This window comes from Neolamprologus multifasciatus, chromosome 3, assembly GCF_963576455.1.
Source record: "Neolamprologus multifasciatus chromosome 3, fNeoMul1.2, whole genome shotgun sequence".
Classification (NCBI taxonomy): Eukaryota; Metazoa; Chordata; class Actinopteri; order Cichliformes; family Cichlidae; genus Neolamprologus; species Neolamprologus multifasciatus.
The window spans coordinates 4,804,456-4,818,573 of NC_140441.1; the positions used below are offsets into that span (position 1 = coordinate 4,804,456).

Below are 14,118 nucleotides of genomic sequence, written 5' to 3' on the forward strand. Positions count from 1 at the left end.
ATTAAGTAGATATTTGAGCATTACAACAGCTACATTCTCGCCTGAAAATATCTTAAAAGGTTATTTTGTGACCAGAAAGGGTAGTTTGGGGAAAAGGAGGATCGCATTTGTCGGCCGCGGTTGTCGGAACCTGTGTACTTGTAAGCGCGGCAATGGCGGAGGAGCGCAGCTAAAAAACCTTTAAATATTACTTTTTCTGGGTCACAAAATAAACTTTTAAGATATTTTCAGCCGAGAATGTAGCTGTGTAAAGTTCAAGCATTTGTGTCGATTTATCAAGACATCACATATTTGCAAAAATGCTCCAACGTTTTCGGAGATGTCTATTTTTTCATGCTTTGTGTCAGGTTTGAACATCTGTGGCATCTATTAATGTCAAATCTAGCCTTTCTTTAACAACATAAGCAAACTGCTTTTATATTTAACCAACTTTCTGTTTTATTACATTTTAAATAATAATAATAACAATAGTATTTATTTGTTAAAAAATGTGTTTTAAAAACAAGTTTTGTTGTGAAAGCTATAATCCAGATTAGTGGCCTGTTAAATGGTTAAAGTCTAGGTTTGGCCTTATACTTGAGAATAAAGTAATACAGTTTGTCCTTCTAAAGAATTCAGTTAACTTCCACAGTTAAATCATAAGAAACATTGTGTTACATATAATTCCCTGCCATATGTTAGATCTGGTCATTTTGCTTATTAGAAACTTTATATATTGGAAGTTAACTTTTAACAAGCATGTAATGATTATATTTAAATTAGGTGGTCTTTTTCAAACACATATCTCTTCAGGCCTAAAGTGACCGTGCCGATACCACACATTCAGACAGTAGTAGATGGTGTTTTTAACACTGTATGTGTTAGTCTAATTTGGTTGTATGGGGTCTACATTGACCTTCTGTGTTGTAAGTTTTAAGGATTGCACAGCCATTAAGGATCAAATCAGCTTCTAAAAAATGTTCTGTGTTTTCTCCCTCTGCTTGCTTCTTACTGTCTTTGAGGCTCGGGACCAGCACTTCTGCTGTTGTAAGTATTTTGGTTTTCCAATATATTAGCAACTGTCAGTGACATTTATATTAATCAGGCTGAACTTTAATCATATGGAGAACTTCAAGGCATGTTGAGGATGTCATTTAACCATTTAAATCAGTGTTGGATCAAGGACACATCTAAAACCTGCAGGACACCAGCCCTCGAGGCCTGGAGTTGGACACCCCTGACCTATGTTGTCTGTTCCTAGAACTTGTACAAGCTTAGTTTACTAGGAAACAAATGGAAATAACTTGATTTTCCTAATGATTTGCATTATGATGAGACAGAGTCACCTTTTGGTCACCTTCACATGTTTCTTTAAGCCCTGAGGCCTATCATTTTTCGTTTTAGGGCAACATTGGTAGGGTCACATGATCATTGTTGGTCAGTTGATTGTTGGTGAATGTATTTATTACATTGTACATTCCTGTAGAAAGAACAGAAGCAACATTAAAAAGATAAAATAAAATCCACTGTCCTCAGGCCCAGAAAAGTGTCTCATCCTGTTGTCAGAAAGTAAACTTGTATTTGTGTTTCAAATAGGGACACCCAAATTCTGCAGAAAGCTCACTCCCTTCAGGTGGCCTTATTTGACAGTAAAATATGTGTGAAGAACAAAGGAAAAAACTCTTTGAACATCAGCTTTAATCAGCAGATGAAAAGATACGTTGTCAGGTACGTCATTATTAATTTATTACTCTGATTTAAACATTTTGAAATAGACACGTATTGGGTGTCCAATTGTGTCAAGACTAAAGATCTCTAAATTATAGATTTTAAATATTCAAACAGTATTGCATATAATTAATTTAGACATCTGCACCAAACTTGATACTAAGAAACCTATTATAAGAACAACGTGTTTTACTGGAGATAATGAATGTTAAAATTGGTGATAATAATTATGGTACAATAATAATCATGATGACTATATCTGTTGTACAGATGCCAAGAATGGAAGAAACCTGTTTACTGCTCATCCTGCTGCTCTCAGGTCAGTGATTTTAATATTTTAAACATTTGAAATATAGTCCATGATCATAATGAGATAAACTGATGTCATTTGGGTAATCAGATTACATGATAATTTTTTAAATGAGATATTTATTAACACATTTAACACGAGGACAGAGAAAATCTGCATTTTCTGATACCACAATACCTGCATTCATTTTAAATGAATAAGTTCTTTATTTTTTCACATTTAGATTTTTGATTTATTAAAAATTTGGGGGTTTAATTTTGTAATAATAAATCTAACAAACTTCATGTTTTGGCTGCTTCATTGGGGATCAATATGTTTCTGCTTCTAGTTGTTTTTCTCCTCATTCTAAAAGTTACGGATATTAACCACATCCTGATGTATTGCTGGTGCTGGTCCTAAGCCCAGATTAAAGAGGAGAGTTTTATCACGATGTTGTATCAAGATGCCAAAATAGACTGGATCTTACAGTGGTATAAAATATTGTTTGCGTTCTCTCCGATTTTCTATTTTTATGTTTATCACACTTATGTGTTTCACATCATCAAACTAATTTAAATTTTAGACAAAGATAGCACAAGTAAACACAAAATGCAGTTTCTAAAAGGAAGATCTTTATTATTAAGGGGAAAAAATAATGGAACATGAACAACAAAGTAATTAAGATCTCTCAGGGCTCTAGACGAACTTTTTGCCACAGTTGCACTGGTGCATCTAACTTCTTTTCTTAGGCGCACCAGCACAAAAGTTTAGTGCACCCAAATTTTTCAAACGCATTGCTTAACGCCGCAGTTTTATGTGTTCACTTTTTTGCGGGGGAAAATTGTTGTCCATACAGACAATATTAATTTGTAAATGATTAACTAACAATCTTGTCAACACAAAGATCTTTATTTGGAGCACAGATCTACAAGAAAGAGAAGTTACTTAAAAAGTGCTTGTGCTTTAATAATAATAATAATAATAATAATAATAATAATAATAATAATAATAATAATGGATTGCATTTATATAGCACGAGAACCTCAAAAGCAGTACAGTACAGTTCTACTATTCATTCACTCTCACATTCACACACTGCTGGAGGCAGCTACAGTTGTAGCCACAGCTGCCCTGGAGCAGACTGACAGAAGCGAGGCTGCCATATCACGCCATCGGCCCCTCTGACCATCACCAGAGTGCTTTGGCACTTTTTGGCAATATTGTAGACAATGTTAAACTTAAACTTACTCATCACATCAGCCTCCTCTGACGACCGGTTTGCTGGTGCCTGCCGCTGAAAAGCAGGGTGGAGAAAGGACATTTGAGCAGTGCATTTGTTGCTGCATATAATGTTTTCTGGCTTTACTGTGCTTTTTCAACGTTCAGAGGTTGATGGCTCCGTGTCAGAGCACTGGCTATGAATTTCAGATGGATCAGACCTTAACAAAAAAAGTAATCAATAGTTCTTTTCATCTTTTCTTATTACCCACAGCTACAGCCACTTCTGTTGGGCTTAGGCTACTCACTAGGGCTGGGTATCATCACTGATTTCTGTAATCCATTCGATTCCGGTTCAATTTTGCCTCAGACAGTCAGAAATATTATAATTCTGATCATTTATCAATACTGACACTTGTGAAACTTCATCAGAGGTGTGAGCATCACAGCAGTTTCCTGTGTGTCAAAGTAACTGAGGATAAAACACAGAAAAACATGAAGGAGATTTTCCTGGCCTGGCTTTTTATAGCAGATAACCTTAAAAATATTCTGCAGTAGATCAAAAACTGAAGAAAACCATGAATCAATATATGAACATTACCATGCTGCTGAAGTGAAGCAGAGCAAAGTTACAGAGGTTTAATTAGAGACAGCCAAGCTTTTTGCAATTTTGCATAATTTTAAAAAGTTTACATTTCTTCAGTATTGAGCAGCAGAAATCAGGCTTTCTTATCCGAGGTCATTTAAGTAAAAAAAAAAGAAGAAAGACAGTGGCCGATAGCACTGTAAACAACGGTAAACTGCTGGGTAATAAGCAAGCGAATAATTCAAAAAACAGAGATAGGAAACTGTTCTTAAAGTACACAGAGAGAGAGCTGTGCATGAAGTGTGATTTTATCATGGTGGAAGCAAAACAGCAAAAGTAAGAGGGAATTAATGACGATGTTTATCAAATGTGAAGCGTAGTTTGGATCTTCTTTTCCTGCTTGTTCAGTGAATTTTGGTTGGAGAGAGACAAAACCTGCAGCATCAGAATCTAACGCAAAAAAGATGTAAACACAAAGCGCAGTCCCACCCCTGACCATCTCTGATTGGTTTAGTCCAGAGCTTCCCAAAGTGTGGGGCCCGCCCCCTAGGGGGGCACAGAGCCATTGCAGGGGGGGGCGCGGTATGAAAAGGAAAAAAAACACTTGGACACTGCTAGCATAATTGACAGATTATGCTAGCAGTGTCCAAGTGCTAGCAGCACCCACACAAATGCAAAGCAGGAGATGAAGCATCCCTGAATATGAATACGAACATTTTTCTTGTAAAACAAAGGGGGGCCTAGCAAAAAAAAGTTTAAGTTTGGGAACCACAGTTTAGACCAGTGGTCCCCAACCCCCGGGCCTCGGGTCCCTGAGTCGTTTGTCAGCCTCTCCCATCGAACTCAGGAGGCGGGGTTACCGCTGATCGAGTCAAAACCAATGAAACCATTGCTTTGGCCTGATGGCCATTTCTTTTAGAAGGTATTTTTGTTTAATAATCAGCGTGACCTCTTTATACATGCATAAACGTTATTAAAAGAAATAACGTTGGTGTTTCCGTCAGGTAGTAACTGCTAGGTTTAACTGTACAAAGGTTGTTCGACACTATGAAACACATACGGACTTCATGATGTTCGGCTAATATTTTTATTGTGAATAATAATCTTGAGGGTAAACGGCCCTGTACACCACGGAGTGAGCTCAGCATATCCACGATATCTTCAGCGCTCTGAGTTTCACAGCTGGGTCACATGAAAGTGTTGGCAGCATCAAACTAATCTAACAGTCATCTATGAATTCACGGGTCACACCAATATTATTTTAATGAAAATCTTCCCTATTACTGTCAACTATTCCAGAGACGTTGTAACAGAGATGAACGCGTCAGTTTGTCACAGGTCAAAGTGGAATGAAATTGATTGGTTGAACAGGTGTTCGTGATCTGTGTTATCTGCATTTTCATCAGCGTGAGAGACTCAGCAGCAGATTAGAATCAAGTATAATAACTTTTCTTTTTTTAAAAATAATTTACCAAATGAATACACACACAGAGTCCGTGGTTACCATGGTTACTGCATAAGCAGCTGTGAATTAAACAGCTGACACTGTGGAAATAACATGTTTAGTTTTAAAGACACCTTCCTGCCTTTAGTCTCATTCATGAGCAGTATTAGTTTTCTTCTCGTTTTTTATGTCACAGAAACACAGAGACACAAGACGAGTCGGAAAGAGACGATCGTTCGGTGAAATAAGGATCTGCGAATGCAACATGTGGAACAAGAGTGGAATATGTAAACAAACTGGTTAAAGTATAAAAAAAACCAAACTGTTAAGCTGGAACACCGGGGCTGTGAGCTCGGTACACTCTGTCAGCTGACTGTTAGCGGAGATAGTGACATCTCTGAAAACATCGGAGCACTTTTGCAAACATGTTCTATGTTGACAACCTGACCAGACATGTGAAGATTACGCCACTACCCATATGGAAAAGATGTATATAAATCTTATAAAGTTTCTATCTGTCTTGTGTGAAACTTGTATGAAAAGCATACAAGAGTAAAAACAGATATAAGATCCCCTGAAAAATTATATAATGAAACTTGTATGTTTTGGATACTTACTAAAAGAATATATGAAAGTAATGAGAAAGTGGCCACTTTCATGAGTAAATCATATAAGTTTTTACTATTTCTTTTCCATATGGGTACATTCGCGGCTAAAACACTATTAAAAGTGTAGTTGGTGACAGACAACAGGGTACTTTAAAACTTATGCCACCACCATTGCTACCTGTGATTTGAAATGCATTCTGGGATACCTGGCTGCCCCAAGTCCACACAAGCAATCAATTATCTAGGATCAACCTGTTTTGACTGCACGGCAACCAATCAGATGTTAGAGAAGCTGCAGAGGCATATGTGTGTATAACTGGTTGGTGAGAGTCCAATTAAAGTTTAATTAAAACATAATTGTTTGATTAAATTAAAACCATATGAACTCAAGTGAACCTAGAACTCACATGAGCGAGTTGTTATCGGGACAGGTGCACGCATACACACACACACATGAACCCACATGGTGGGTGAGGGGGTAAGGTTGAAAGAAATGTTTCTGGCTAGGTAGCACAACACAAAGCAGAGAAGAGAATTAAAAATGCTCTATTTTCTGTTGTCAGTGTGCTTTATATTGTAAAGTAGACCCTACAATAATGCATACAGACAAAAACCCAATAATCACATGACCCCGTATGAGCAAGCGATTTGGTGACAGTGTGGGGTAAGCCCTGGTGATAGACACAGCACAGGGCTGTCTTTTATGTTTGTAAGTTACTTTGTAACTTCCCACCTCTGGTTAGTCTCCATATACTTTGACTATTTAAATGGTTGTAATTTTTATTTTTGTAAATTTGTCTTTTTTAGTGATTCACCCAGGAGCACAGTTTCCGCAATAAAAACCTTTGTTTTATTTTTCTCAGGAGGACTTTCCACTCCTCCTCCCCACTCCAGAGAATACCACTTTGTGAACCAGCTGAAGACCTGGACTGAAGCTCAGAGTTACTGCAGAGAACACTTCACTGACTTGGTCACCATCTACAACAGCAACATCAACCAACTGCTTTTCTCAATGACACCAAGGATCGATGCTGGGGCTTGGATAGGGCTCTATGATGATCGTTACAGCTGGAAGTGGTCCATGGAGGGAAAACTTTTTTATGTTGGCAGTAAACATGAATTTTTGATCTGGGCTAACGGCCAACCAGACTGTGTAAATGCAAAGGAATACTGTGTGGCTCTTCAGGGACAAACACAGATGAATGATAGACCCTGTGGAGATTCTTACCCTTTCCTGTGTTACAATGGTAGGAAAAAAAATTGTTGCCCTACTTATCTCTACAATTTTATGAGATTCAGAATGTGTGTGTTTTAAAATTCATCCTTTTTTTGAATCTTTCACAGCCAGTAGTACAAGTTACATCTTAGTGATGGAGAAACAAACCTGGTCAGCGGCTCAGTCGTACTGCAGGACATACCACACAGACCTGACCAGTATAAGAAGCAAAGAGGAGAAATCCAACATCACGCTCACTTTGAATGGATCAGGGGTTCAGTATGTGTGGATTGGTCTCTACAGGGATCCCTGGGCCTTCTGGTCTGACAACACAACCTCCACATTCACTAACTGGGAGCCTTCTGAGCCTAATAATTATGATTCAGTTCAGTACTGTGCAGCAATGTATTTAATGTCAGGGAAATGGGCTGATTCCACCTGTGAATCGAGAGTCAGTTTTTTCTGTTTCAGAGGTGAGGCAATGCAAACATATTAGACATATTAGAATGCAAACACTGTAAGATCCTGTCATCATGTAAAACACTAATGTTTGTGTTTTTATATGTGGTTCATTTTTAGCAGGGAGAAAGCAAACAGTGCTGAAAATGAAGCTTCAGTCAGAGGCAGACATGCACAGCACAGAGATCCAGCAGCAGGTTTCACAGCAGGTCAGCAGTTCAGTCACAAACACAAACTTGACACAAGTTCAAACTATGCTTCATGTTTTTCATCATCTGCACATTTTGTCCAGCTGTCAGGCCTCATGCTGTCAAAAGGACTGACAGACTTCAGAATTCGTTGGAGGAAAGTCCAGAGTTACCATGACGACCAGTCAAAGAAGCAGGATGGGGACGGTGACTGCAAAACTGAAGTCTGACTAGACTGAACCACTTCATGTGTGAAGTTAATAACATGCTGTGCTGAGCTGTCTCATCCTTTAAATCTTTCAATATTTCAGAGTGTAAAGTTCCACCAACAGCTCATTTGTTCAGCTGCAGTTGTAGTTTGGTAGAAATTCTTTAATCAGAGGTCCACTCACTAGTTTTCCTGATAGGCTCTAGTCACTTGTTTTTTGTTCTGTAGTGTCTATTTTAAAAGCTTTGACACTGTCCTTCTGCTTTTGCTTTGATGGTTGATAAACATAAAAATATCAGCCATAAATAGGTCCATGAGAGCCCCAAACCTTACCTGATTTCAAATTTGATCAGGATATTGGCTGTAATGTATTCTGGCAGGAAAATGATTATTTGGAAATGCTTAAAATGGAAATGATCATTTACTGTGAGGTGAGGTGTGGTTGGGGTGTGGACAGTGGTTGTGCTTTTGTAACGTTGAGGTATGGACAGCTACACACTGAGGCCTCAGTCCTGACTGTTCACATTTTATTCTGTAAAAACTAAATTTTCACTGCTTTTATAACCTTTTTAGTGGGGAGAACATAGCTAGGATTTAATGATTTAACAAATCTTTTAAATCCTTTGTCCTCCACAATGCTAAATGGCTGGGAGTCCTCAATCACCATGCTAACCAGGTCTTCATCTATTTGAGATTGTTCTCCTGAGGAAAGCACAAATATAAATATCACACACATAACTTATTACAGTTGTATAATGTTGTTATTAGTGATGGGTCGGTTGCAAACGAAATGGCTCTTAGAGCTGGATCTTTGATGTGAACGACGCGAGCCGGCTCCTTATCGCGAGCCGTGGGTTTTTTTTTCTTTCTCTTACCTTCTCTCTCTCTCACTTTTTTTTTCGCTTCACTCAGCATGCGAGCCTTGTGCTTTACGCTTGGAAGAGGGGGGAGAGGCGGTAGTTACACTGAGGCTACGTCCACACGTACACGGGTATTTTTGAAAACGAAGATTTTCCGTTTTCATTTATAAAAAAAATCCCGTCCACACATAAAAGCCAAAAATGAAGGAAAACGCTGCTAGGAACATGCCGAAGCAGCAGGTGGCGCTATATTCCTATCCGTGTAGAAATGTTGGCCAATCAGAAGGCAATAAGCCTGGGTGGGAAAAAGTAAACAAAGATGGGGCATAGAAGCAGAACCGAGTCGTATGTGTGGAGGGACAGTAACTGTGTGTGTGTATATGTAAGCATTTAAACACTGCAGAGAGTAAAATTAACAGTAACAGTATTTGTCTTCGTCCGCCATTGTAGAAATTAATTTCACTAAAACAATAACGTAGCGCACAGTGTGACGTCAAAAAATGCGCACACCTTTGACGCTGCGTTTTCTCTGTTTTCTCTGTTTTTCTCGTCCACACGTTAATTCCAAAACTGAGTTTTTAAAAATATCCACCCTGGCCGGAGTTTTTAAAAATCTGTTTTCAGTGACCGAAAACGCCGTTTACGTGTGGACGAAAGGCGCAAGCGCATAGAAAAATCTGCGTTTTCAAAAATACCCGGGTACGTGTGGACATAGCCTGAGTAGCACAGGAATAGACCAGGGACAACACCGTCACATTAGAAAGATATAGTAATCATCCACAACTATTTTCAGTTGCAGATGATAAAGGATTCAGAAAGTTTATTCATGCAGGTCCATATGACAGAGAATGTGCATCTTCTTTTTGTTTTCACATAATAATTTATGTTTAATTGTGTTGTGGTTTGCAGTGTTTTGTGTTGTTTCACTTTACATTTGTAAAAGGAAAAAGCTGAAAATTTAAATAGTTAAAAGTTGAAATGTGAATAGTTGGTTTTTGTATTATATGATTTATTTATTACATTTTATGTGGAGTGAATAAATAAAAGTATATTTACGGTGGCCGCTACAGACAAAGCACGTACAAACTTCAAATCACGTACAAAAGACAACAGAAGTACTTCAGGATGCTAGGGGCAGTGTTGAGCTTTTGTTACCTTGTGGCTACACAAGCCAGCAAGTACCAACAACCAGATTTAAAAAAATTATTTTAATATATATGAATGCTTGTGTATAAATACACAAACAATACACATACGCTTTCATGCTTTCAGTTGTGTAATTTAAGTGATCTAGGTAGTGTGGAGATCAGAGAAATATTTTACTGCTATTGTTCAAGGTCATCATCATTACCATTGCATTAATAACATTAATAACATAATCTACAGCATTGATATTGTATTCAGATGTTTAAACATATTGGCACCCAATTAGCCTTTATTACAGGTGCAGTTATAACCACTTTAAACTGTTGAGTTAAATCTATAATCTTAAATGCTTTTGAATGCTTTTCATAATCTTAAATGTTTATATGTAGATTACATTGCATTATAAAAGAAAGGCCTAACTCGGACTACACTCTGTGCCAAAGTAGACAGGAAGCGCAGGCTTTTGCAGAGCGTGCTTGTGAAAGTGAAACTAAAGCAGAGTCTAAGTGTGAGTTACTTTGAGGAGCTGTTGGGAGGATGCTATTTGAATAACCAGGTTATTCATTATTGTATTTTATTCACTCATATCTTTTGATTACGCTTTTAGTAGAGGTTCTTGATTAAAACATTTATTCAACATATTACAGATATAGTTTCAGTTAGGTTATTACACATAACGATGAGCCTCTGGTCTGGTGGAAAGGTTACAAGGTTTAGCTGGTGAGGTGAGAGGTGAAACTGAGTGCATTTCAGGTTGACACACACACACTAGATAAACTCATTTATAGGTGAGAGGTTAATCATATTTTGTTTGTGACTGCAAAATTGTGCCTGCAAAAGAACAGTTTGTTGCAGAACTGCTGCTGATGTTCCAGACGATAAGCGGGCGTCCGGCAGCGACAGGAAGCACCTGCCATGCAGACGGAGATGATGTTCTTTTTATTATGTCACAAGTTGTCAACAGAACATTTGTGGTTTTGAAACTTATGCATGTGATGATGCATGAGGGGGCGTCATAAATGTCCCTGATGATATAAAATAACTGTACAAAATAACGCTGAAAACCGATAAAAACCCTGAAAACCATAACTTTCACACCTGAGCCTCAACTCTCGCGGCCCAGTACCAAACGACTCACGGACCGGTACCATCCAATTGACAAACTCAATAATATAGGTAAATGGTTTGAAAAGTAAAACACTGCATACAGTACAACTCAAAAGCTTACTTTAAGGAAAATAAACAATACTACACAAAAGGAAAAACCCTTTATTTGGTTGTATCCAGGGATGCAATCGAAGATATCACACGGCTCACAAAATCACTAGCCCCGGGACGTCGGGCTAGCAATTTCTCCAGTCGGGCAACCAAAATCTAACTCAGCCCTGCCCGTCGGGCTATCGTAGGAAGGAAAATATATGTCTATGCTTTTGCATTCTTTCGCCAATGTAGCTGAGTAATTATGTCATTGGCATCGATGAGCCACTGTCAACATGTGACATATTGAAATCACGTTTGAATTTGCGCTTGTGTTTTGCTTTCACTTTCATTTTGCGATCGTGCGAAAGGTGTGTAGAGAGCAGCAGCACTGATTGGTGAGTGACGATTAATTGCGCACCAATTCCTCTGACTTCGTCTTATCACTCATTAGCTTACTAATCAAACGCGACAAGTGAAATCTCTCGCAGCAAGCTTAAATATGTGAGAGGTTGAGTGCGCAAAGAATCGCTGACCGTTATGTAAGTACGTGTGTAAAAGCAGCAGGATTTACGCTGGTATTTTAGTTCTGTTGAGCCAAATAAGACAGGTCAGGGTGAAGAAGGGGCAGCCAAAGAAAAGCCTACCACAAAACGGAAAAGTTATGACAAATCAGACTATGAGGCAAAAAGAAAGCGCAGCTTTTTTGGTTTCATGGACAAAAGAATTTCTGTGGCTGGAATATGACGAGCTAAATAACACGATGTTCTGCCAGGTGTGTTGTGAGTTTGATTTGATTTCTGAGTCGACAAGCGCCTTTGTTACTGGGACCAGTAATTTTAAGAAAGACCCTATCAGAACCCATGAGAAATGCAAGAAATGCATTATTGCCCAGTCAGCAGTATCTTTCCCAGAACAAACAGCAATTGCAAAACACATACTAAAAATAAACCAAGCACAACAAGAACTCATGAAAAATCTGTTTAGAACAGCGTGCTATATTGCAAAGAGTGAACTACCACTGGCAAAATTTAGCAGTCTTTGCAAACTTCAAAAAGCAAATAGCCTAGATCTTGGTTCCACTTACTTCTTACCCGTGACTTCAGTGGAAATTTCAGATTCAGGATCTGACACAGACTGATTCATGTTCTACACAGTTCTTACAAGTTCATAGAAATTTCTGTTCAATTAGAACCAAGTATTTGAGTTGATGGTTGTAATTTTTATACAGTTGTTGTGATTTTTATTTTAACAATTTTTTTGATTAATTTTTGTTTTGATTTTGCAAAACATAAAAAAATTGCTTTCTTTTTTATTCAGGCTACTTAAATTTATTTTGGGCTACCAAAAACTGAAGAATGCCTGCCCGAAGGGCTACCAGAGATTTTGAAATTTTGCGAGCCTTGTATCATGTCCTTATATAAACAGGAAGTGCTTGGTCGGCCCCTCGCACACATCTGTTTTGGATTTAGGCCTAGAACAAAGGGACAAACAAAGGAGTGTGTAGCCAAAGCAGGAAACAAACATAATGTACCATAAATTTACCTGTCAACAGAAGAAAATTCAAATCACCTGATGGTTGAGTAGTATTTGTTTTAAAAGCGTATGCATGGCTGTAAACTGTAATATGATGCTACTACAAACAAACTGAGGATGGTATGTAGAGCAAAGTTACACCAGCAATGTCTAGACTAAAGCATTATAACCAACTGTAAAATAACATGAAATAAATTAGAAATATTTTTAAGGGACAAGTGGTGAATAAGTTCAAGCCTACCACTTTGTCACAGTTTTGTGTAGTGTGTTAGTTTGTTTTTACTTCCTTGGAGCAACTGTGACCTCATTGTTTCCTCTGGGATTAATAAAGTATCTCAATACAACCCTGATGTACTCAAACTGCTTGGTTATAGATTTAAGGTACTTACATTTAACAAAAAGGCCTCAATCTTCAGTATACAGTTAGGATCAGCAAAGTTTTGGGCTGTTATCACATTGTGTGATGTGGTGAAAGTGCAGCCCTAGTTTAGGCTTAAATGTTTCAGACCTTGCCAATAACATTTTCGTGAGTAAACCTGGAGAAGCGTCAGCTCAAGATATTATTGTTGTCATTGCTGTGGATATTTACCTGATACACTGACTTGGTGAATAAATGTTTACTCTTATTCAAACTGATTTTGTAGCTTCTCTTAGTTTAGCACCAGGTTTATAATCTTGCTAGCCAGTTAGTGTTAGCCTAGCGGTGCTGCTGCCGCTCGGCTCGTGTTACTTAAAAATTAAAACCACAGCCTTAAAAACCTTACATAAAACTATGTCAGTAAAATTTCCCGTTGATTGTTTGAAATAAAAAAGTGAGATAAGAGCCCAGACAAAATTCTTCGGGAGGTGCAGCCGTTAGGGGTGGGGTGTAGTTTCAATCTATAGCCATAACTAAGTAGCTATATATATCGTGTTTAACCTGAGTAGCAAAAGACCATAGGGGAGTTGAAAACGATACGCCACGAGTTAGCTGTGCTCGCGGACTCTATCAAGCCTTGACCTCCCGCTCAGCTATCCCGCTGGTGGATAACAGAGCTCTCCGAAAACGTGGAAGCACTTTTGCAAATATGTGATATTTTGATAAATTAAGTAGATATTTGAGCATTACACAGCTACATTCTCGCCTGAAAATATCTTAAAAGGTTATTTTGTGACCCAGAAAGGGTAGTTTGGGGAAAAGGAGGATCGCATTTGTCGGCCGCGGTTGTCGGAACCTGTGTACTTGTAAGCGCGGCAATGGCGGAGGAGCGCAGCTAAAAAACCTTTAAATATTACTTTTTCTGGGTCACAAAATAAACTTTTAAGATATTTTCAGCCGAGAATGTAGCTGTGTAAAGTTCAAGCATTTGTTCGATTTATCAAGACATCACATATTTGCAAAAATGCTCCAACGTTTTCGGAGATGTCTATTTTTTTCATGCTTTGTGTCAGGTTTTGAAGATCTGTGGCATCTATT

At 38.2% G+C, this 14,118-nt stretch overlaps 2 protein-coding genes across 2 annotated transcripts in view; one reads left to right on the forward strand and one right to left on the reverse strand.

The window, feature by feature from the left end:
* LOC146521164 (protein NLRC3-like) overlaps window positions 1-14,118 on the reverse strand; it is a 482,659-nt gene that overhangs the window by 340,894 nt on the left and 127,647 nt on the right. The window lies entirely within an intron of this gene.
* Window positions 1,987-9,209, forward strand: LOC146521185 (C-type mannose receptor 2-like). Its single transcript, XM_085148831.1, has 5 exons — window positions 1,987-2,026; window positions 6,596-7,099; window positions 7,197-7,541; window positions 7,648-7,736; window positions 7,820-9,209. Exons 1-5 carry the CDS (start codon window positions 1,987-1,989, stop codon window positions 7,943-7,945), a joined length of 1,104 nt encoding a protein of 367 aa, XP_085004957.1. The 3' UTR covers window positions 7,946-9,209.

Coding starts and splice junctions, on each gene's coding strand:
- LOC146521185 (XM_085148831.1), top strand. CDS start 1,987: ATGGAAGAAACCTGTTTACTGCTCATCCTGCTGCTCTCAG. Junction 2,027..6,595: donor GCTCATCCTGCTGCTCTCAG/GTCAGTGATTTT, acceptor ACCTCTGGTTAG/TCTCCATATACTTTGACTAT. Junction 7,100..7,196: donor CCCTTTCCTGTGTTACAATG/GTAGGAAAAAAA, acceptor AATCTTTCACAG/CCAGTAGTACAAGTTACATC.